General features: G+C 42.8%; 1 protein-coding gene and 1 pseudogene across 5 annotated transcripts in view; one reads left to right on the forward strand and one right to left on the reverse strand.

Moving 5' to 3' along the window:
• The window catches only part of PEX14 (peroxisomal biogenesis factor 14), a 137,331-nt gene that overhangs the window by 2,150 nt on the left and 112,045 nt on the right, over positions 1 to 23,136 (forward strand). For 3 of the 5 annotated variants that reach the window (XM_067720065.1, XM_067720038.1, XM_067720056.1), the window contains exon 2: positions 15,139 to 15,186. The exons of the other annotated variants lie outside the window; for them this stretch is intronic. In XM_067720065.1, coding sequence (XP_067576166.1) covers positions 15,139 to 15,186 — 48 coding nt within the window. The remainder of the gene's footprint in view (positions 1 to 15,138; positions 15,187 to 23,136) is intronic. 5 annotated transcript variants of the gene reach the window in all.
• LOC137212316 (large ribosomal subunit protein eL32-like) lies at positions 8,268 to 8,703 on the reverse strand (annotated as a pseudogene).

The raw sequence follows: 23,136 nt of genomic DNA on the forward strand, positions 1-23,136 counted from the left end.
TTCGCGGCATGGGGGATCTTCCCGGGCCAGGGATCAAACCTTGGTCCCCTGCATTGGCAGGCAGATTCTTATCCACTGCACCCCCAGAGAAGCCCCAAATGCACACATTTAAAGTAAACCAACTCACTTTAGCAGTTGCTTCTCATTTCATTTTCTAGTCCTGATCAGTGGGTTTCCCATTTCTCCAGTAAAGCAGTGTGGAACTGAAAGAATGAACTGTTTGGGTATTTCCTCCAAACCTGGTTTGTGTCTGAGAAGAACGCATCACACCTTTGGGACTGAGGCAGTATTCTGTCTCTCATAGAAAGTTTGTTAGTTGGCCGTGTGGCATCAATCTCTCATTTTGAAAGATTAAGGGTAAATAACCAACAATTTCTTTCTTTGAAAGGCAGTGTAGAGCAGTGGTTAAAAGTATGGACTCTGGAGCCATCCCCACTGGGCTAGGATCCTAGCCCCACTACTTACCAGCTGTGTCATCTTGGACAAGTTACTTAACTTCTCTGGTCTTAGTTTCCCCATCTGTAAAATAGGAATAATACTAGTGCCTATCTCATAGCATTGCTCTGAGGATTAAATGAATTAACTTATTTTAGAACAGTGCCTGACACAGTGTGTTACCTATTATTATTCCATTCAGTAAACTCTGGAGTTTCACTTACAAATCATCTAAGCCTTTTCTCAATCCCTATTAAAACATTTTTTGGGATATGAAATTTCATATGTTGACCACCAGTCCACTAAGGTTGGTTTTTTATTTGCTCGGAAGTAATTTCCTTGAAATTTAAAGGAACACGCTGAATGCTGGTGTTTATCCTAGCTGTCCTTTGTGCCTTTTAGATTTCAGCGATATACTTTCTTTTTCATAATGGTATAGTCTTTTTAGGCTGTCTTCAAAACAGTCTGTTGGAATTGCATTTATTGCTTATCCTGTTTACTCCACATTACTCGGTTTTGTATGGTTAATCTCTTATCAAAGTCCCTTCTAGTCTGTACATGTTATGGCCCATAGAAACGGGAAATGTCATCCCTATTTTTGTACTTTCCCATCAGTTTTTCTGTCTTTAGTGAAGGGCAGAAGCATGGTTCAATCTGATTGTTTAATGGTTGTTGAATATTGAGAATTATTATGGAACATAGATTTCTAATCTGTTCAGGTTCACTGGATATAATAAATTTTGGACTGAGAAAACACAGAGGCAGGGAAGGGAGAAGAGTACAGCAAAGATGTTACGGAGTGGAAGAGCATGGCCTTGTATCCTGACAGACTTTGCTTTGAACTCCGGCACTCACTTACTATTGGACTTGTCACTCTACCTCTCTGAACCTCAGTTTTCTTCTCTGTAAAATGGGAGTAATAATAATCCCATTTGAGGGTTGACTGAAGCCACAGATGTTAAGAGTGTGTGGTGCATATTAAGTGCTCAGTGGATGTTGGTTTCCTTCTCCAAGTTTCTGTATGCAGTTTTGGAAGATTATTGAACTCTTGAATAACAGTAGTTCAAACAAGACATTTTTCCCCTCACTCTTTATTTTGAAAAGTTTCCAACTTATAGGAAAGTTGAAAGAATAATACAGAGAACTCCTGTAAAACTCCCATAAAAACTTCACCAATATACACTGTTTACATTTTGCTGAATTAGCTTTATCTCAGTCTCTTTATGTATATTTTTGAAGGATTTGATAGTAAGTTACAGACATCATGATATTTCATCCTAGAATACTTCATCTTGTCTCTCGTAAGAGTAAGGTTATTCTCCTACATAACCATAATACCATTATCACACAAGAAGTTTGGTATTGATGAAATATTATTTACAAATACCACATTCAAAATTCTCCAATTTAAAAAAACAATCAGGATCCAATGAAGAAATAGGGAGTGCATTGATTTGTCTCTTTAGTATGCTTTAATTTAGAACGACTCCCTAGCCTTTAAAATTTTTTAAAAACTTTTTACTGCTGTTTAACATACACCCAGAAAGTACACCAATTATGTGTCCAGCTTGGTGAATTTTCACGGAGTGAGCACACACTTGTGTAACCAGTACTCAGATCAAGAAATCAAGCGTTACTGGGACCTCAGAAGCCTCCTTGGCGTCCCTCCCATTACTAGCCAATCCCCCAAAGCTGCCCCTATCCTAACTTAAAATCCATAGATTAATAGCTTTTTGAGTGACCAAGTCTTTGTGGCCAAAAGCTTTACTGTGGATTTCCAATAGATGTGTTGTGGTCAGTTTTGACAAATGTATATACCTGTGTAACCACCACCACAATCAACATCAAAACAATTCCCATATTGCTGAATGTTCCCTTACCTTGCTTCCCAGTAAATCCTAGCCTTTGGCCTCAGGAAATCTGAACTTCTTTTTATCACTATAGATTATATTTGTCTCTCCTAGGATTACATACAAATGTATTCATAATGTAAATATTCTTTTGTGTCTCACTTTTGCTCATAATAATGTTTGTGAAATTTATATTGTATGTCTCAGTAATTCATTACTTTTTATTAGTGGGTAGTATTCCATTGTATAGCTATACCACAGTTTGTTGATCTGTTCACCACTTGATGGATCTGGATTATATTAATTACCTATTGCATAACAGTGTTATTATAAATTTAGCAGCTTAACGCAGTACATGTTTATTGTCTCACAGTTTCTGTGGGTCAGGAGTCAGGACACAGTTCAGCTGAGTCTCACAAGGCAGCAGTCAAGGTGTCTGCCTGGGCTGTGATCTCATCGGAGTCCTGACTGGGGAAGGATCTGCTTCCTAGCTCATGTGGTTATTGACAGCATTTAGTTCCTTATGGACTTCAGACTGAGGACCTCTCTTTGTGACTGGCTGTCACCCAGGACCTGCCCTCAGTTTCTTGCCACATGGGTCTTCCCAGGATGGCCACTTGTTTCCTCAAAGGCAAGTGGACATTACAGTCTTAGATATTGTAACCACATGCATGTAATTACATGCATTCTGTCACTGTTACTGTACTCTGTTGGCCAGAAGCAAGTCATAGTTCCTGCCCACACTCAAGGGGACAACACAAGGGCATGAATACCAGGAAGTGGGGATCATGGCAGTCACATTAGAGTCTTTCCCCCACATGATTGGTTCTAGTTTGGGGCTACTATAAATATTCAAGTGTGTTTGTGAATACATATGTTTTCATTTTTCTTGGTAAATACCTATGAGTGTATTTACTGGGTCACATGCTAAGTGTATGTTTAGTTCTATAATAAATTGCTTACGTGTTTTGCAAAGTTGTACTATTTTTCATTCCACCAGCAGTGTATGAGCATTCCAGTTGCCCCACGTCCATATCAACCCTTGGTATTGTCTGTCTGTTTTAATTTTAGCCATTCTAGTGAGTATGTAGTGGTATTTCACTGTGCTTTTAATTTGCATTTCTGTGTTGACAAATAACATTAAGCAGCTCTTTTCATGTGCTTATTGGTAAAGGCTGAGGTTAATTTTTTTTTTCCCCCATATGGATATCAATTGTTCCAGCATCATTTGTTGAACAGATTACCCTTTCTCCATTGAATTATCTTGCCATCTTTGTCAAAAATAAAAAAAATTGTATATAATAGGTTAATTTCTGGACTCTCTTCTGTTCCATTTATCTATGTTTCTCCTAATGTGAAGGAAATACAGTTGACTCTTGAACAACAGGAGTTTGAACTGCCTGGGTCCACTTATACTTGGATTTCTTTTTCAACAAATACATATTACAGTACTACACAATTCATGGTTGGTTGAATCCATAGATATGGAGGGCTAACTGTAAAGTTACATGTGGATTTTTGACTGTGCGGAGGGTCAGCCCCCGTAACCACTGTGTTGTTCAAGGGTCAATCGTACTATCTTGAATGCTGTAGCTTTATAGTAAATCTTGAAATCAGGTAGTGTAAAGTGTTCTGACCTTATTCTTTTTCAGAATTGTTCTAGCTTTGGTCCATTGCATCTCTATATAAATTTTAGAATCAGTTTATCAGTTCTTACAAAAAAGCTTGCTGGGATTTTTACTGGGATTGTGTGGAATCTATAGATCAGTTTCGGGGAGAATTGACATCTTAACAGTATTGATCCTCTAATTCCGTAAAATGATATATGTCTCCATTTAGGTCTTTTTTTTTTTTTTTTTTTTTGTGGTATGCGGGCCTCTCACTGTTGTGGCCTCTCCCGTTGCGGAGCACAGGCTCCGACGCGCAGGCTCAGCAGCCATGGCTCACGGGCCTAGCCTCTCCGTGGCGTGTGGGATCCTCCCGGACCGGGGCACGAACCCGTGTCCCCTGCATCGGCAGGCGGACTCTCGACCACTGCGCCACCAGGGAAGCCCCTCCATTTAGATCTTTGATTTTCCTTAGTAGTATTTTATAGTTTAAAGCGTGTAGGTCATGTACACATTCTGTTAAATTTCTCTCTAAATATTTCATTTTTTTGTATTTAATGTTTAAATTTCATTTTTAATTGTTCAGTGTTAGTGTATAGAAATAAAATTGAGTTTGTGTGTTGGCCTTATATCTGCAGCCTTATTAAGCTCATTTGTAATTCTAATAGTTTTTTGGGTAGATTCCTTGTTTCTCTGTAGATGATTATGTCATCTGCAAGTAAAGACAGCTTTACTTCTTGCTTTCCAATTTGTATGCCCTTTTTTTTCTTGCTTTATTGCACTGTGCAGGACTTTTAGTACAATGTTAAAAGAAATATTGGGAGTAGACATTCTTGCCTTATTCCTGATCTTAGGGAAAATGCACTCAATCTTTCATATTTAAATATGATGTTAGCTATAGGTTTTTCAATTTCTAAATTTTAAAAATTTTTTATTTTTGGCTGTGTTGGGTCTTCATTGCTGTGCGTGGGCTTTATCTAGCTGTGGTGAGCTGGGGCTACTCTTTGTTGCGGTGCACAGGCTTCTCATTGCAGTGGCTTCTCTTGTTGTGGACCACGGACTCTTCTAGGTGCACGGCATTCAGTAGCAGCATGTGGGCTCAGTAGTTGTGGTGCGCGGGCTCTAGAGCTCAGGCTCAGTAGCTGTGGCGCACGGGCTTAGTTGCTCCGCGGCATGTTGGCCTTTGCCAGACCAGGGATCAAACCCATGTCCCCTGCGTTGGCAGGCGGATTCTTAACCACTTCACCACCAGGAAAGTCCCAACCATAGGTTTTTTTGAAGGTCCCCTTTATTTTTACTTTGCTTAGTTTTTTTTTAATCATATGTGTTTTGAATGTTGTCAGGTGCTCTTTTTGCTGTCTGTCGAGTTGATTCTATTGTTTTCCTCCTTTATTCTGTTAATATGTGAGTTACGTTGATTGATTTTTCAAATGTTAAACCACCCTTGCATTTGTTGGATAAATTCCACTTGGTCATGATATATTACCCTTTTTATTGATATATAATGCTGGATTTGATTTGGCAATATTTTGTTAAGGATTTTCACATTTATGTTTATGAGCGATATTGATTTATAGTTTGTGTGTGTGAAATCTATGTCTAGTTTTGTTGTCAAGGTAATGCTGGCCTATCAGAATGAATTGGGAATTTTTACCTTTTTTTTGGCTGTGCCACGCATCTTACAGGATCTCAGTTCCCAGACCGGGGATTGAACCCGGGCCACGGCAGTGAAAGCCCGGAATCCTAGCCACTAGGCCACCAGGGAGCCCCCACCCCCCGACCTTTTTTTTCTATTATACTTTCTGAAATAGTTTATTATAAGACAGCTATTATTATTTTCTTAAATGTTTGATAGAATTCACCAGTGAAGCCACCTGGGCCTAGAGTTTTCTTTTAAAATTTTAGTTGTAAACTTAATTTCTTTTTATTATTTATTTATTTATTTTGGCTGCACCAGGTCTTAGTTGCGGCATGTGGACTTCTTAGTTGCGGCATGCATGCAGGATCTAGTTCCCCGGCCAGGAATTGAACCTGGGCCCCCTTCATTGGGAGCATGGAGTCATACTCACTGGATCTCCAGGGAAGTCCCTTAATTTCTTTTTAAATTAAGTATTTTAAAATTATGTTTTAAATTATTAATTATGTATTTTAAAAACAGATATAAGACTATTAAGCTTTTCTGTTTTTTTCCTAGGGTCAGCTTTGGCATATTGTGTCTCAAGGAATTTGCAGTCATTTGCAGTTGTCAAATTTGTTTGTAAGGTTTTTCATAATATTCCCTTATCTTTTTAAAAAAATTATTTATTTATTTATCTTATGGCTGTGTTGGGTCTTCGTTGCTGCACATGGGCTTTCTCTCTAGTTGCAGCAAGCAGGGGCTACTCTTTGTTGCAGTGCGTGGGCTTCTCATTGTGGTGGCTTTTCTTTGTTGCAGGCTCTAGGTGTGCGAGCTTCAGTAGTTGAGGCACATGGGCTCAGTAGTGGCTCACGGGCTCTAGAGTGCAGGCTCAGTAGTTGTGGCACACAGGCTTAGTTGCTCCGTGGCATGTGGGATGTTCCTGGTCCAGGACTTGAACCTGTGTCCCCTGCATTGGCAGGCAGATTCTTAACCACTGCGCCACCAGGGAAGTCCCTCCCTTATCTTTTAAATGTATATAAAATACGCAGAGATTTCCCCTTTTTCATTCCTAATGTTGGAAATTAATGTCTGTTTTAATTGATCAGTCTGCATACAGATTTATCAATTTTAGTGTTCTTCAGAACACCAGTTTTTATTTCATTGATTTTCCTCTGTTGTTTTAAATTTTATTTCTTACTGTTTACTTTGGGTTTCATTTGTTCTATTTTTCTAGCTTCTTTTCTAAAGTCACTAACTAAAACTGTAAACTTCCTTCTAAGCACGGCTTTTGCTGCATTCCACAAATTTAGATGTGTTGTGTTTTCATTGTCATTCAGTTCAGAATATTTTCTTACTTCCCCTGTCATTTCTTCTTTGACCCATAGATTATTTAGAAGTCTGTTTAATTTCCAAACATTTGAAATTTTTCCGTATTTTTTTCTGTGATTTCTAGTTTAATCCCATTGTGATCAGAGAACATTTTCTATATGATTTCAAGTCTTGTAAATTTATTTTATGGTCTGTCTTGATGAATTTTCCTTATGAACTTGAAAATACATTTTACCGTTGAACAATATAGATTTGAACTGTGCAGGTCCACTTAAAAGCTTCTTTAATAAATACATTCTTCATTACTACAGTATTTGCAGTTGGTTGAGTCTGTGGATGGGGAACCTTGGATATGGAGGGTCAACTGTAAAGTTATAGGTGGATTTTTGACTGTGTGTGGGTCGCTCCCCCTCACTCCCTTGTTCAGGGGTCAACTGTAATGTATATTTTGCTGCTGTTGGGTGAAGTGTTCTGGGAATGTTATTAGGCCATGTTGGTTGATAGTATTATTTAGGTCTTCTATATCCTTACTGACTTTTTGATTAAGGTGAGAAGATTATTTAAATCCCCAACTATAACCATGGATTTGTCTTTTTATCTTTTAAATTCGGTCTGATTTACTTTATGTGTTTTGAAACTATTATGTGTGCATACTTATACAGGATTATTATGTCTTCTTGACTGACTCCTTTATTTTGGAAATGTCCGTGTTTATCATTGGTAATATCTTTTAGTTTGAAGTTGCCTGAGATTAATATTGCCACTACAGCTTTCTTATGATTAGTGTTTGCATGGTATATCATTTTCCATCCTTTGGCCTTTTAGCTATGTGTGTCTTTTTCTTTAAAATGGGTTTCTTGTCGGCAATATATAGCTCCATCTTTTACTTCTTTTTTTTTTTGCAGTATGCGGGCCTCTCACTGTTGTGGCTTCTCCCATTGTGGAGCACAGGCTCTGGACGCGCAGGCTCAGCGGCCATGGCTCACAGGCCTAGTTGCTCCGCAGCATGCGGGATCCTCCCAGACTGGGGCACGAACCCGTGTCCCCTGCATTGGCAGGCGGACTCTCAACCACTGTGCCACCAGGGAGGCCCTATAGCTCCATCTTGAATTTTCTCCCCACCCAGTCTGACAATCTCTGCCTTTTAATTGGAGCGTTTTAACATTTCTTGTGGTACAAGTATACTGTTGGCAAATTCTAACTTTTTTTTTCCTTTTGAAAAAATCTTTAATTTGTATTCATTTTTGAAAGATATTTTCATTGGATATAGAATTCTAGGTTGACAGTCGTGTTGTATCTCCCCCCCCTTCCCCCCCACCCTCTGTGGGCATTTTAAAGATACTATTTTTTTTTAAATCTCAGATGGCTGAGTTTTTATGTTTTTGTTTTTTCTTTTTCCAACACAAACACAATGTGCACATGACCTGTCTATTCATTTTCTTTGCTGTGCAGCCTGGCATTGGGATTGGCGACTCTGATGGCCAGCGGGGCTGCTCTTTCCGCAGTGGCTTTGAGTTCTTGGAGTAATCTCAGCACAGTAAGATTTGTTTCACATCAGCAGCCCTTCAAGCTCCTTGAAGTTGTGGACCAGGAACTTCCGGAAGCCACTGGGCAGCAATAGCTTTGTTTTCCCGTTGCTCCCATAACCAATGTTGGGCATCAGGATCTGGCCCTTGAATTTCCTGCGCACAGTGCCTCTGGATTTCTGCCAGTTCCACTTAATTTTGACATATCGGTCTGACTGGTGTGGGTTGAACTTCTTGGTCTTTTTGACAATCTTGAGCTTCACGAGAGGTTTGAGGGCAGCCGTGGTGGCTGCCACCTCTGTAGGCAGGCCAAGGAAGAGCTGAAGATACTGTTCCATTGTATTTTTTTTGGCTTGCACAGTTGCTGTTCAGAAGTCTGAAGTCATTCTTAATTTTGATTAATTTTTTTCTGGTTACTTAAAGGATTTTCCCCTTTTCATGAACTTTGAGCCCGTGATTATGGTGCACCTTAGTCACTTTTGTGTTTGTTCTGCTTGGAGTGTGTTGAGCTTCTTTGTGAGTTTGTAGTTTTCATCAAACTTGGAAATCTTTCAGCCGTTATTTCTTCAAATATTTTTCTTTTTTTGGTCTTCTTTCCCCCTCTCTGTCCTTCATTTTGCTCAGTTTCTATGTTTTCAAGTGCACTTTTTTTTCCTGCAGTATCTAACCTATTGTCATTACCATTCAGTGAAATTTTTATTTCAGACATGTTTTTTCATCTCTGGAAGTTCTATTTTCTTTTTATACCTCACATTTCTCTCCTTACTATGATCATGTTTTCCTTTAAATTCTTTTTTATTTATTGAGGTTTACTCGACATACCACATTATGTTAATTTCAGGTGTACAACATGATTTGATATTTGTATTTTTTAAATGAGTTAAATTCTTGAATAAAGTTATGACACTGTCTTAATGCTCTTGTTTGCTAATTATTCTAATTTTTCTTATTATTATAGGTCACAGTTTCCTGCTTCTTGACACATGTTGAGATTTTTGATTAGGTGCTGGGTGCTGTGAATTTTACATCATTGAGGGTCTGGATTGCGATCTTACTTGAAAGAGTGTTGAGTTTTGTTCTGGTGGGTGATTAAGTTACTTTTGGTTCATTCTGATTCTTTCAAGTCCTGATCTAGGGTCGTTTTTATCCTAGGGGTGATCTGACACACACCCCCCGCCCCCCACCAAGATGTGGCCCTTCCAGGTCTCTACTGAATGCCCTGATCGAGCAGGGAGAATGCTCCACTCTGGTGGTTGGGACTTGTGAGACCTATGAGGGTTCTGGGAACTGTTCAGCTTGCAGCTTCTTCATCAGTCTTTTTTCAGTCTCGTGGAGTGTCATTCTATGCATGTACACATTTTAATATTCAGTACAGACTTAAGGAAACCTCTGTGCAGATTTCTGGAGCTCCCTTTCTGCAAAGCTCCCTCCTCTCTGGAACTCTGTCCTGCACCTTTCAGCTGACTTAGCCTCCCTGAACTCCAGTCTGTTTCCTCAATCTGTTGCTGTGATCTGCTGGGATTCCCCCCTCCCACCACTGCCCCTGCCCTGGGTCCTTGGTCTGAAATGTGCAGAAATCTGTCAGAAGCCAGGGTGGTCTTAGGACTCCTATCATTTGTTTCTGTTCTGTCAGGAATCAAAGTCCTGTATTGCCTGCTGTCCAGTGTCTACAAACAGTGGTGTCATTTATTTTGTTTAGTTTTCTAGTTGTTTACAGTGGGAGGGTAAACCTGGTCCCTATTACTTCATCATAGGGCAGACTATTGGTTCATTTTGAGCAGAAGAATGATATAACTTTCATGATCCTCATCTCATCCTGAATGTGGGGTGTTGGTATTATTCCCATTATTCCCGTGGGTGAGGAACTGTGGTTCAGAGAGGTTGACCAGTATACCCACAGCCCCTCAGTTATTAATGCCAAAGGTCATGCACTTGCTACTATACCAGTGCCTCTCCAACAACATTTGTTGAATTGAATCTTATTCTTCCCAGCAAAGAACTATAGGCCATATCTTGCCTAGGACATACCCAGAGCTACACAGTCGCTGGCAGGTATAGGATGAGCGCTCCTACAACTGAGTGTTTTTCTGGTTGCTCAGATCTGAGCTGTGTGCAGTTGACCTTTGCTGTGCATCAAGGTCAGCACGTGGGCACACCTCCTGGCTGGGGAAGGTCAGTGCCTGGACAGCAGGAGTGAGAGCGCCTTTTGTCTCTACCAAACTGACACATTTCTCTCCCTGCCACTGTGGCCTTTTTTTGTTTGCCTGTTTATTTTTTAAAGCATTTTGATGCTTTTTCTCCCTGCCTGCTCTCTGCATTCCAGCCTCTGAGGATCCTGACTGCGGATCCTCAGCTGGTGATTTCTAAACCTTACTATTACTATTATTATTTTTAAAACCATAAACCACCCTGTCAAGAGTTTTCAGGATTAAGTTGGAATTTAATTTGTAGGGATTTGTTTCAGGCTGGAAAATAGACTTGACCACTTAAAAGGGGGTCAATGTAGGGGCAGGTGTTTGAGAAGTATTGGACTTTCACAAAAGCTGGCCTGATGAGACTCATGGACCTGTGTGAGCTTAGTTCAGCTTCTGACAAGCAGTTGCCCGCTCAGACCTTTGCCCTCTTTTTTTTTTTTTTTTTTTTTTTGCGGTACTCGGGCCTCTCACTGTTGTGGCCTCTCCCGTTGCGGAGCACAGGCTCCGGACGTGCAGGCTCAGCGGCCATGGCTCACGGGCCCAGCCGCTCTGCGGCATGTGGGATCTTCCAGGACCAGGGCACGAACCCGTGTCGCCTGCATCGGCAGGCGGACTCTCAACCACTGCGCCACCAGGGAAGCCCCCTTTGCCCTCTTCTGAAGCAGCATCATGTAAAAGATGGGAGTCTGTCTTCCTCCTCCTCATGAGGAAGCGGAATGGTCAGGATTCTCCCAGGGGTCCTGTTGGTGTTTGCATGGAATAGTTCTTCATGGTGTCCATTGCAGGACATTTAGCCTCCCAAGCCTCTGCCCTCTAAATGCTGATGGGACTCCCTGCTCCCTGGTCACTGTGACAGCCAGAAACACCTCTACACATTTTTAAATGCCCTTGTGGGGGTGATTATGCCCCAGGGTTGAGAACCGTTGGGTCATGACATTGCTTTGAGAGTGGCCAGATTTGTGGTTTGTTGTAGGTGAAATGTTCCAGGGAAAGGCACTGCTATGGTCCTTTGCTTGCTTCATTTTGGCTTATGTATATAAAGTGGTTCCTTTGGTTTAATTTTTTTAATTAAAAAAATTAATTAAGCCCATACTTATTGAGTACAAGTGACATTCTAAGTGCTAAAGATCTGCCTTCACTAAGGTGGTAAAGTGCCTGCCTTCAAGGAACTTAAAGGATAGACAGATAATAAACTAGTTATATAATGAAGAATTTCAGATGGTATTATCAAGGATATCAACGTGCAGAGCAGTAAAGAGGAATGAAGGCTGTCTTGGTCATGAAGAAATAGTTTTCTAAAGGACACAGACAGGAGATCGGGATGGTCCATTTTAGATTACAGGTATTTCAACGCGAGCTGGCGAATCATCTAGAATGTAATCATATTGGGCAATTCCCAGATTGGCGAGAAGTCCACTGAGTTCACTAGTAAGGTCTAACCGACCTCGGACAGTACCGTGAGTTGGAATACGGGTGTGGAAATGCTTGTTCCTTTCTAAGCAGCCTCCGAGATTGAGTTTGGAAGTTGGGCTTTGGTGTGCTGAGACCCCAGAAGCCTCTGTGAAGCTGAGGTTTGAAGAATTTGGAGAGTGTTGCTGTTTAAATTCCTTGGTGGGGATATGCACACACATGTGTGCTTCTTATACGCCTTGAATATCCCTGGAAGAATATATAAGGAGCCAGCATCAGTGCTGTGTCCCCAAGGAAGAGGAGGCTGTTGGGATGAAAGGGAAGCTTCCTTTTAAATTTTTTTAGTATTTAATTTTTTAAAGCAGAATATATTTACATGGCTCACAGTTTAGAAAGGTACAGAAGGGTATACAATGAAAGAGACTTACTTGGTACTGTATATTGCTTAAAGTTTTTCCTCTGGCAAACATTAGCTATTCAGGGGATGAACTAATTTTAAGGGAAGTTCCTTGGAGATAATGCCTCAGTGATTAGTTGTATCTCAGGAAGAAAGTTTTGGTTTAAATCAGAATCAGGCTTCCTAAATATTAAAGCTGTTTGTGTTAGTTTGTTTCATCTAGTCAAATAACCTACATTATTATTTATGGGGTAGTATTAAGGTTGTTGCTTAATAAAATGTAGTCTAAACAAAACTCGATTATTTTGATTAAGTAGAAGGGCTCAAATCATCTTGGTACCAGTTACTACCTGAGTCATCATGGGCAAGTTATTTAACCTCCCTTGCCTCAGTTTCCTCATCAGCAATAATTTCATACATTTATTATGAGAATGAAATGAAGAAGGAGCTAAATAAATGTTAGCACTTAGTATTTACCAAATGGAGTGAAGGAAGCCCTCAGGAAGGTAATGAACTTTATATAACCCATTCAAACCAAATCTGTTCTGCTCTTTATTGACCATTCATTCATTCAGCAAATATCTATGGAAGGCCTAATCTGTGCCTGATACTGTCCTAGGCCCCAGGGATACAGTGACGAGCAAACACAGACAGTTTCTGCCCATGTGGAGTTTATAGTCTGGCGAGGGACACAAACATCAATCGGATATCACACACTTAAAGTTGCAGTTCTGCCCAGCCCTTGAAGGAGAGGTATACGGTGTGAGTGTATATTAGGGAGATTTGATCGTGTCATGGCTGTCAGAGAAGGAATGCTTCCCCAAAGAAGTGACTTAACTGAAATTTGAAGGATGAATCAGATTGTCAGAGGGAAGGGAGGGAATACCTGGCATAAAGTCCCACTGACAGAGGAAGCAAAGGCCAGTATGTCTGTTCTGTGCAGAGCTGGGGTTCGTGGTGCCACGCAGACCTAATATGTAGTCAGAGGAGACGCGTGGCCAAGCTGGGAGGGCTTTTCTGTATTAGCGTTGTTGATGTTTACTGGGGCGGGTTGGTGGATGAGATCAGATTATCGTTTTGAAGCGATAGTCTGTTTGCTGTGTGGAAAATGAATTAGAAGAGAGCCAGCGTGGATGTGCGTGAGCTGATTAGAAGGCTATTGCAGTGGTCCAGGCAGGAGATTTTGGAAGCTTGGACCTAAGTGATGACAGAAGAAATGGAGAGAAGTGGATGATTGATTCCATGGATATTTAGGAAGGCGTATTGGCAGGACTTGCTCTGGCAAGTGAGGGGAAGAGCTGTCAGGGATGGCCTTTTGGATTCTAGTTTGCGTATTTTGGTGGAAGGTTGTGACATTCACCCACACAGGGAACAGTGGAAGCGTACAAATATGGCGGAGGGAGAGGATTATGAATCTGTTATGGGATTTTGTTAAGTCCAAGAGGAGGCAGGAAGGCAGTTGGGTGTAGAACTCAGAGGTGTCTGGGCTAGAGATCTGAACGCATGAGCTTACTGATGCCTGGAGCCTTAGGAGGGAGGGACAGTGGGGGAGGGAGGAAAGGAAAGCATGCTCAGGTTCTCTGAGACTTTCTAGTTAGTTTCATGCTGGCTGACCTTCTTGTCCTGGCAGAAGAAGGGGCTCTTGAGACAGGACCTTGAATGAGGAGATAGAGTCCTTTGAGCAGAGTCCTTGTCACTGGGCCCTGTGCCCGCTGTGTGGTAGCAATTGGGCATGAGGAAATCTTTGGGGACCCTCTGTGGACTGGACTTTCTCCTCTTCCACCTTCTATCCTTTTTCCCAGGAGGCTTGGCACTTGCCATCTGACTAGCTGGGAGGAGTTTGGAGGCTGGCTCCTGAGACCCACAGATTAGCTCATTTGTCTGGATATTATCTGTAGATAATTGGAAATTGGTTTGAACATCAGTAACGGTAAACTAATCATAACTCTCTCAGGCAGCTTGTTTCCTTCTTTTGGAGATTTGTAGATTTCCTCCCAGTCTGTCTGTCTCTGTCTCTCTCTCTCCCTTTCTCTGAATTTTGGCCAGATCAGCCAAGGGTTGAAGGTAAGTGTGAGGGTGAGGGGAGAGATCCAGAGAAGGAAACAGACTAGGGCCAGGTGAGTGGGCCACATGCTGCCTGGCTGTGGGTTGCTCTGCTTATCTGTCAGCTTGTCACTAGCTTATTTACAAAACGGATTTAAACTCGGCTTTCTTTACTACTGGGGATTGGTATCCTTAGTGACAGGTGATAAATAGGAACCAGTGTCCATAGTTTGCTGCTTCCTTGGCTCCAAATAGATGCCCAGAGAAAATGCTGAGCGTGGGCAACTGGGGCCCCCTTGTGGCTGAATTTGGTTCTCCACTTTTGCTCTGCTCTCGCTGGTCAGTGGCGGGGGAGACACGGCAAAAGGGAAGTTTGGCTTTCACTTAAAGGCTTTTGTGGACTTCTCCTATTGCTGCGGATTTTGTGATGGTCCCCAGCCCCTGCTGCTCAGCTGCCAGGGCCCTCCTAAGCTAAATGCAGCCTTCTTGAGGTGCCGTGACAGTAAACCCAGAAACAGTCTCTTCGTGTTCACTGGCAAATTCAGGCTCTTCTTCGGGCTGCTTCTTACAGGTAACCCACCACAGAACACTCTGCGGTATGGAAAACTGGTGAGAAATATGAGAAGTAGTTGTTTGTGTGTGTTGCTCGAGAATGGCACACCTTAGGTTTTTTTGATGTCCATTGGGTGGCACTGCGATCTTACTTTTGTTTTTATTTTTCTTTGCAGCCAAGCTCTAATCCAGGAAGTGAAAATGTGGCGCCTCGAGAGCCGCTGGTAAGAAGCCATGATATATAGTATAATTTTCTAATAATTAAAATACTGAGTTTCAAGAAACCTTATGCTCCTATAGTTTTGCATCAGTAGTGCCGCTTTAGGAGTAGGTGCTCTGTGGAGACAGCCCGCAAGTGATCTCTAACTTCTGATTCCTCTTCTGGCACTCAGGGATTAGCGAGATCTCCCCTTAGTAAAGCCTGGTCTTTTCTGGAATGGAAAGCATCTGCCCCAGGTGTGGTGAGGCACCATTTTACTTGTTTGAATCAGTGGTAATTAGTGGGATGCCTGAAACCTTTGGAGGCTGAGCTGGAGCGAGGTTGCTGGGCCTGACCAAGTAGCTGCTTGATTGTCTGAAATAGCCATTCTGCTCCTCAGGGTGAGGGCACTTCAGGTGGCCTTTGAAGAACAGGTAAGGGAGAGAGTTCCATTTTTGCCTGGTCAGTAATTTGGTTTGTGATACTCATTTCCAACATTATCTGCTTATACTATTTTTTTTTTTCTGTACGCGGGCCTCTCACTGTTGTGGCCTCTCCCGTTGCGGAGCACAGGCTCCAGATGCGCAGGCTCAGTGGCCATGGCTCATGGGCCCAGCCGCTCCGCGGCATGTGGGATCTTCCCGGACCGGGGCACGAACCCGTGTCCCCTGCATCGGCAGGTGGACTCTCAACCACTGCGCCACCAGGGATGCCCTCTTTTTACATTTTAATCTACGGATTTAACTACTGATCACCAGAAGAGTGGCTGGACCATCTTTTGGGGCGTGATTGTATAAACTTCTGGGCATTCTTTCAAGCAATGAGCCCTGGGCAATCGGCAGCCTCACTGATTTCTGGGTACTTGGAGCGCTGCAGCCCCTTGGCTCTGCTAGTGTTTCTGTGCACTGGTCTTTTCCTGCTGTACTCTGCATCTGCTTGTTGGTTGGTTGTATTTTTATTTCTTTCTTTTCTGGGAGGCCCCGAGCAGTCTTCAAACCCTAGTAGCCTGCGATCGTCCAGAGTTCAGATTCATTCTCTCAAGGCCAGCTCTACAATTACCTTATATTTAATTAATATTTTTTCCCCTCTTTACGTACTTGCTGCATAATTGCTCAGAGGAAAGAAAACACATAGCAGCAATTTATATATATATATAAAAACAATAATTAAAAAAAAACCCCGAAATAAACTCCCATCTCATTTGGGTTGATCCTATGAGTTGTGTAATTAGGGCCCTATTAAAAGGTAGACCCTTTCTCCTTCCCCTCTTTTTTTTTTATTAATTTTTTTATATTAAACTCCCACAGTCTCTCAGTCATGCCCTTATTGCTTTTGGTCAGCCGTTTGCAGCAGCCTGATTAAATGAGGGCACCAGCCGAGCTGTATGGTCTTGTGTGAGCTACTTCTGCCTCTTGGGAGTGGCAGTGGGAGGGTGCCAGGCAGAGAAACCTCCGAGGGCTAGTGACGGCTTGCGTAGTAGGTCGGGGGTAGAGGATGAGCTGCTGTGAACCGGCAGCAGGCTGGAGAGAGTCATAGGGTGCCAGAGAAGTGATGGGATGGGAGCGCCCACCCACAGAAAGCCCTGAGGCATTCAGCCCAAGTCACACCTTTCCAGGGGAGATTCCTCAGGCCGTGTGTGTTAGCTGTCTCCTGGGTGCTCAGGAACAGACAATGGAAGAATAAAGCTAAGCCTTCTTCCCAAGTAATTTATATATTTCATTTGGGGAAGAAAATGCATTTGTTACATGCGAAACAATTAGCAAACAGCACAAGGCTGTATATAATTTTAGCAAACAGTACAAAATTGTATATAATTTGGTGCAGAATTGCCTGGCTGGGAGTATAAGAGAGCCCTCATTATTCAGAGAAGGAAGAGTTCTCTGGGGGTAGGGGGTGCTTAGGGATGGTTTTTGTGAAACTTGAAGCCAGGTCTGGAGGAATAGGATAGTCCAGTGTTGAGGGAGCACCATGCTCAGTTATTTTTGGTTTTGTTTTTAACTGAGTGGGGTGCATATTTTCCACAAAATTCCTTAATGGAAGCTGCCTGTTCTCTACACTAAAAAGGCTAAGCATGGGATGCTGAAGGCAAATAATCTTGTTCTTTGTTTTCAGAACTAGATGAGCACTTTGGAAGAATTTTTCCCTTTATTAAAAAAGTGAGTTACAACAAAAGAGGCTCTATTGACTAGTCAGTACAGTGCAAGTTTCATTGTTCGGTGGATGTATTTGGGTGTCTGCATCATTGTTTTGCTCTATTTGCTAGGGAAGGAGGGCCTGATTTTCATATCTGTCCTCTCTGGGCTATAAAAACTGGCTTGTGATTTTGAGTTGATAAGTATGGTCTTGTGGTCTCTAACTGACACATTTGTGTTCATAGCCATCCCCTGGTCTTGATTCCAGCCGCATAGGGACACTGCACGTACCTTCTCTTACCCCTTCAATCCTCCTCCGCTCCCAAAAGAACCAACCCAGCAACTCTGGCCACATTAGTGGGATAATTGCTCTATAATGTCATGATGTCCTCAGGGCTGGTGATTGGTAAACAGACTCATTTTGATAAATTCTGTAAACTCCCAGTTGAAATTCTCTGATTGTTAAATGACAAAACTCTTTGCCAGAGTTAAAACGGCTGATTACTTTTTCTTTATACTTTGTTCTCTGAACTTTGCCTCCCAGGGCAAGCTCCAGAGTACTGGTCTCCCAGACCTGTTCAGAACCTTCTGTCAGTTTCCCACAGACCCATGATTTCTCATCACCTGTGTGGGCATGTGCTCGGCCCGTCACAGAGGTTCTGGGTCGGTCCCTGCACTGCTCCGCCAGGATCAAGTCCTGCCTAGTCAATAGATCTGTAAGAATGGGTGGACAGTTGTCTGCGTGGAGTAACTCGGTTCCTCTCTTGCTTGGATACAGAAACAGGGGTTAAGTAATGTCTTGAGAGTCCTTCTAGTCATGTGAGTTTAGGGTATTTGAAGCAGCAATAAATATGCTCCCTTGTTTCAGTACAACAAGCTCCTCAATATTCAGCAATTCTGTTGCTTACCTACTTTATACAACACTTATGAATTTGGGCTAAACTAGAATTTCAGCGTTTTGCTCTTTGACACCAACTTCTTTCTAATGGATGAATCTTCTCTTCCTCTAACCTGTAGGTATAGGTTTTGGTTTTTGTTTGTTTTTTGTTTCTATCCTTTTCCCAGCATCCCTCTACCAAAATAATCCCAAACTACAATTAATGTACCTTTATAAATGATGATGGTAATTCTACTTTATCACATTCCCTAGGATTAATATTTTTAGTATGCTGAATTCTTTTTTTTTTTAAACATTGCGTTCCCATGGCTTATGTATTGTATAACTGGAAGTTTGTTCCTTTTGACCATTTTCACCCATTCCCCCCACCCTCCCCTGAGTACCATTTTTTTTTTTTTTTTGCGGTACGCGGGCCTCTCACTGTTGTGACCTCTCCCTTTGCGGAGCACAGGCTCCGGACGCTCAGGCTCAGTGGCCATGGCTCACGGGCCCAGCCGCTCCGCAGCATGTGGGATCTTCCCAGACCGGGGCACGAACCTGTGTACCATGCATCGGCAGGCGGACTCTCAACCACTGCGCCACCGGAAGCCCCGTTTTTTTTTTTTTTTTAATTTTTTAGGTTTCACATATCTGAAGTACGGAAGTATCATGTATCCTCAGGTTTCTCCCTGAGGCTAAGACAGAACCTTGAGGGGGGAGGGGGCGGTTCTGCATCATGTGTTTGATCTCCACCCTTCTGGGGAGCTCATCCACCTTATGCCTGGAACACCGAAGGTTTCCTCTTTGGTTTTTAAGTCAGTTAACCAGAGGCTGGTAATCAAAAGGCCGTTAATATCTTGATGAATTCAGGGAGCTAGTTTGTGAGCTTCTCTTTAAGAGAGCCGTGGCTGGTTGCCTGTCTCCTGGAGACCTCTCACACGTACTTCTGGCACAGTCTCCCCTATATTTGTATCTTTTGTGGTTCAAGTATTGATACTTGGGTATACTTGTTGGTGGGCTCACTGTGGATAGGTGATTCTTATGTTTTTCCCCACCAAAACATTTCTGAAGAATGACATTCCCATGCTCAATGCATTTCTTTGTGTATATACTCATGTACATATGTGTGTATGTGTATATCCAGAACATGTAACACACATATATTTATTTTACAAAATTCAAAGCACTTGGTGGGGAAATAAAATTGATTTTAATAGTGTATTCATGAAAGTGTTTTACAAGCACAGGGATAATAAAACTAGCCACTTAGAGATTTCAGGAAATTGTCATTTTTCCAGGAAGAATAAATAAATATGGCAAATCTAAAGTATTAAGCATTATTATTTAAAGGGTCTGTAGTGGTTGATTTCTGTGGGTGTAGCAGAGTTAGGTTTGCTGAAGTGAACTGTAATCTCCACCTCTTGTTTCCCACTCAGGGTCTGCCTAGAAGCAGTGACTGGGGGTGATATTATAGGGATAATCCTAAATATGCTCTATTTATTTATTTGTAAAAAGTGAATCATCTGCAGATTTGGTACTTATGGTACCAAAGGCAGGAGGCACCCCTCATGGCTGCTGTGAGAAACTTGGAACCTAAATCGAGTGTCAGCAGCCAGAGGGTGGGGCTTGTGGTGCTCCTCCGTTGGGATGCTGCTGTGGGCTGGAGGCCTGGGCACCTAGGTAGGAGGAAATGTTGGCTTTCCTCCTTCCCCACTCTCCTCTCATCACCTGTGGAAAACGCTGCTCTTTTAACATTGGCACCCCTTGTCGGGAGGGTGCCTGAGATTCCTGCCTGTCCTGCAGATGGGGGGAGGAAACTGGAGAGAACTAAATGCTGAAATGGATGAACTTGAGAAAAGCCTCATTCCGTCTCTGGGTGGCTTCTCTGTAGTCTCTAGGCTACTTACTGATTTTGAAATTACTGCCTCTTCCTACTCTGTCCTTCCTATTACAGACTGAGAAGGTTTGTTGAGTAGACGAGGCTGTGGCCTTTCAGTTCTTTCCTCCTTCAGGTAAATGAAGAGGTTGTTTTTTCAGTTTTAAGGTGTCCTTTTACAAATAATTATTAGATGAATCTGAACTCTTAGGAGTAATAATTAGAGAAATGGAATTTGAGATTGTTATTCAGCTTTGTTTATGTTTTGGGTTTCTGGCTTTTGTGGTAATACTTTATACTTGCTGTCGTTTCTGTAATCAGAGGCCCTGACTATTGGATAACTGAACAGTGTCCTCATTCTGGAGTGGGAACCAGGGAGCTGAGCGCTCAAGTGCCTTTTTTCAGAGCCACAGTGATCAGGGGAGTTGGGTTTTTCATCTTGTCACCAGCCTCTTTGAGAAGAGGTTTTGTTTTCTTCCTTTCGTCCTGGAGACACAGTCTCAGAGTTCTACCCAGGCGTTGGCTGGGCATGGGATGTATAGAGCTCTTATTTGGGCAGGGTGACCTTCTGAAAATGTTTTCTGTTGTTTTAAATCAGTCATTATCTTATTTGAAAGAATTTTTACTCAAAAGCTGCTTTTAAAGTGTGACCTAAAGGTGGGTATTCCATGTGGCAAACTCAGCAAATCCCTTACGAGCCCCCAGTTTGTGAAGCACTGAATGTCATACTTAAGGCAGCCGTATGCCCTCTGCTTTTGAGGGTAATTTCAATTTAAAATATTTTAGCCCATTGTCAAACCATGCAGACCAGTTTGGGTTTGAAAAATCCCCTCTTGTAGTTAACCCCACTCTACGCTGAGAAGCTGCGGGAAGATAAAGTGGTGCTTTGGAGAAGGACGTGATTGCGGCCCTCCCTCCTTCCCTCCCAGCTCTCCTTTCTTTTATGGTTTGTAGTTATAACCAAGATTTATGCCTGTTGCTCCACAAATCTTCTCTCTGCCATTATGAGTTTGTCTGCACAGTCTAGAGATGGGACCGACGCTGAGTGATGCTTGCAGTAAATCTGCGTGGGGTGCTCCCTGACACCGAGGCCGACAGGAGCCGTCTCCTGGCCCCCCTGGATGGGGCTGGATTGCCCCTGTCAGGGAGAAGATGTGCTGCCGCTTTTGTGGCCTCTTGCCTTTGGTGGCCCTGGTGGCCCCGGTCTCCTGCTTGTGCTCACAAGAGTCTGCGGAGTGGTGCCCTGGGGTAGCACCAAGAGGCCTTTCTCTGTGTGTCCACTGTGGTCCAGTCAGGCCATGGCAAGAGCATCTTCAGGGGCAGGGCTGCCTTTTCCAGCTTGGAGGGGAGGAGCTGCTGATAGAATCAGGCACACAAGTTGATCATACGTATATACATGGTTTAGTTTTTCCACAGTTTGCTGAAAATGGGTTTTGATGGAGAAGTGGGAGAGTAAACAGCATTCATTAAACATCGTTTTTTTTCCCTTTCCTCATACCTTCTGTTTGCTGTATCCTTTTCTTTGACTCATATCAGATCTCTTGTGAAATGAAGTGGCAGCACCAATAAATACATATTTTTGAGAAAGTGTCAAGAGCTTTCATTAGAAACTGCTTCACTGTCATGGTGCCGGGTGCTCTTGACTGGGCAGCTCCTGGCTGGTCACATCCACACCCACACCCCTTCTGCAGACCAGGAGGACGTCAGCTTGTCTTGAACCCGTGGGCCAGTTGATTTGTTAGCGAATTAGGCAATTTTGTTAAATATGCTATAAACAGGTGAAATATAATGTGAGCAGAGTGATCTATAAATGTTGTAAACATAAATGTAAAAAGAGGGTTCTGTGAAAACTAAGCTGAATGTTTTGGTAAATGCAAACTGCTAAAAAGATTGCTGTCTTTTTAGGTGTGAGTGGGGAAGATCCTAACAATCTAGAAGTATTCTGTACTTCAGTTTGCTTTGCTAATGTCTTTTAAGGGCTCGCTTTGCTTTAGAAATTGTGAAGGGTGTGTTACGGGTGAAGTTTATGCAAGAAAGACGTCTGGGAACTCCGGCGTGTGGGTCCCACACTCAAAGAGAAGGTCTTGGCTCTACATCAAAAGATTAGCAAATGACCGCAGGTTTGTTTATAGGTTTTAAGTTAATGTGAAACGTTTAAGGTATGTAGATAAGACCCCGTTTTTAATGATTCCCTGCTTTAACTGATTTTTCAGTTAACTGACCAATTGCTAGCTCTGATCACATAGGTCAGGAGGACTTCTGCCATATAATGTGCTGGCCTCCGTGCTGGTTTCCTTATTTTTGTTATCTTGTTTCATCCCAGCAAACCGGCGAGGATCACTCTTCCTCATTTTACAGTGAGGAAACAAGCCCAGGGCAGTCAGGTTCCCACAGCTAGTCAGCGGCAGGGCTGGGATGTATAAACCCTAACGCCCGCACTGCTGAGCTCTTCTCTCCGTCAGACTTGAGCAGGGTGGGAGGGCAGGCAGGGGCAGCGTGCCCGCCTCGCAGAGCACAGAAGTCTGGGAGAGGGCTTTGGCTTGTTCAGGTGCTGCCTGGTGAGCCTGTGCTTCCTCTGAAGCCTCTGCCTTCATGCGCACTGGCTGGTTGGAGTCTTTTGTATGCATCTTAGCTGTTGAAAAGGCACCTATTAATTTATCAGAGGTGATGTGGGCCTCCTCGTGCTTGGAGGAGGTTTCTGCACCCATGTACCTCACTAATGACAGGCTACGGGATGGAGGCGAGATAATAGGATCTTTCATCTCTGTCTGTGGAGCAAGGTGCTGTGTCCCTGGTAGCTTCTAGGGGGCAGCAGCCGCTTATCGTTCCCTCTCCTGCTGGCAGAGGGAAGGGTCCACAATTGAGCGCTCCGCTTTTGACTCCACATAAGAAACCACAGTGTTCAGGATCTTCCGTCTCTGCTTTCTCTGCCCCCTCAGATAAATCCTTTATCTCTGTCCCCATCAACATCCACAGATCCTTCACTGTCAGAATTAAGGCGGCAAAAGTCACTTGCTTTGAAGATAGGAGAATGTCTTCAGGAGAGTAAAATCTTGTCACATCTTACTTGTTGCCATTGATAACCCACTC

This window comes from Pseudorca crassidens, chromosome 2 (genome assembly GCF_039906515.1).
Source record: "Pseudorca crassidens isolate mPseCra1 chromosome 2, mPseCra1.hap1, whole genome shotgun sequence".
NCBI lineage: Eukaryota > Metazoa > Chordata > Mammalia > Artiodactyla > Delphinidae > Pseudorca > Pseudorca crassidens.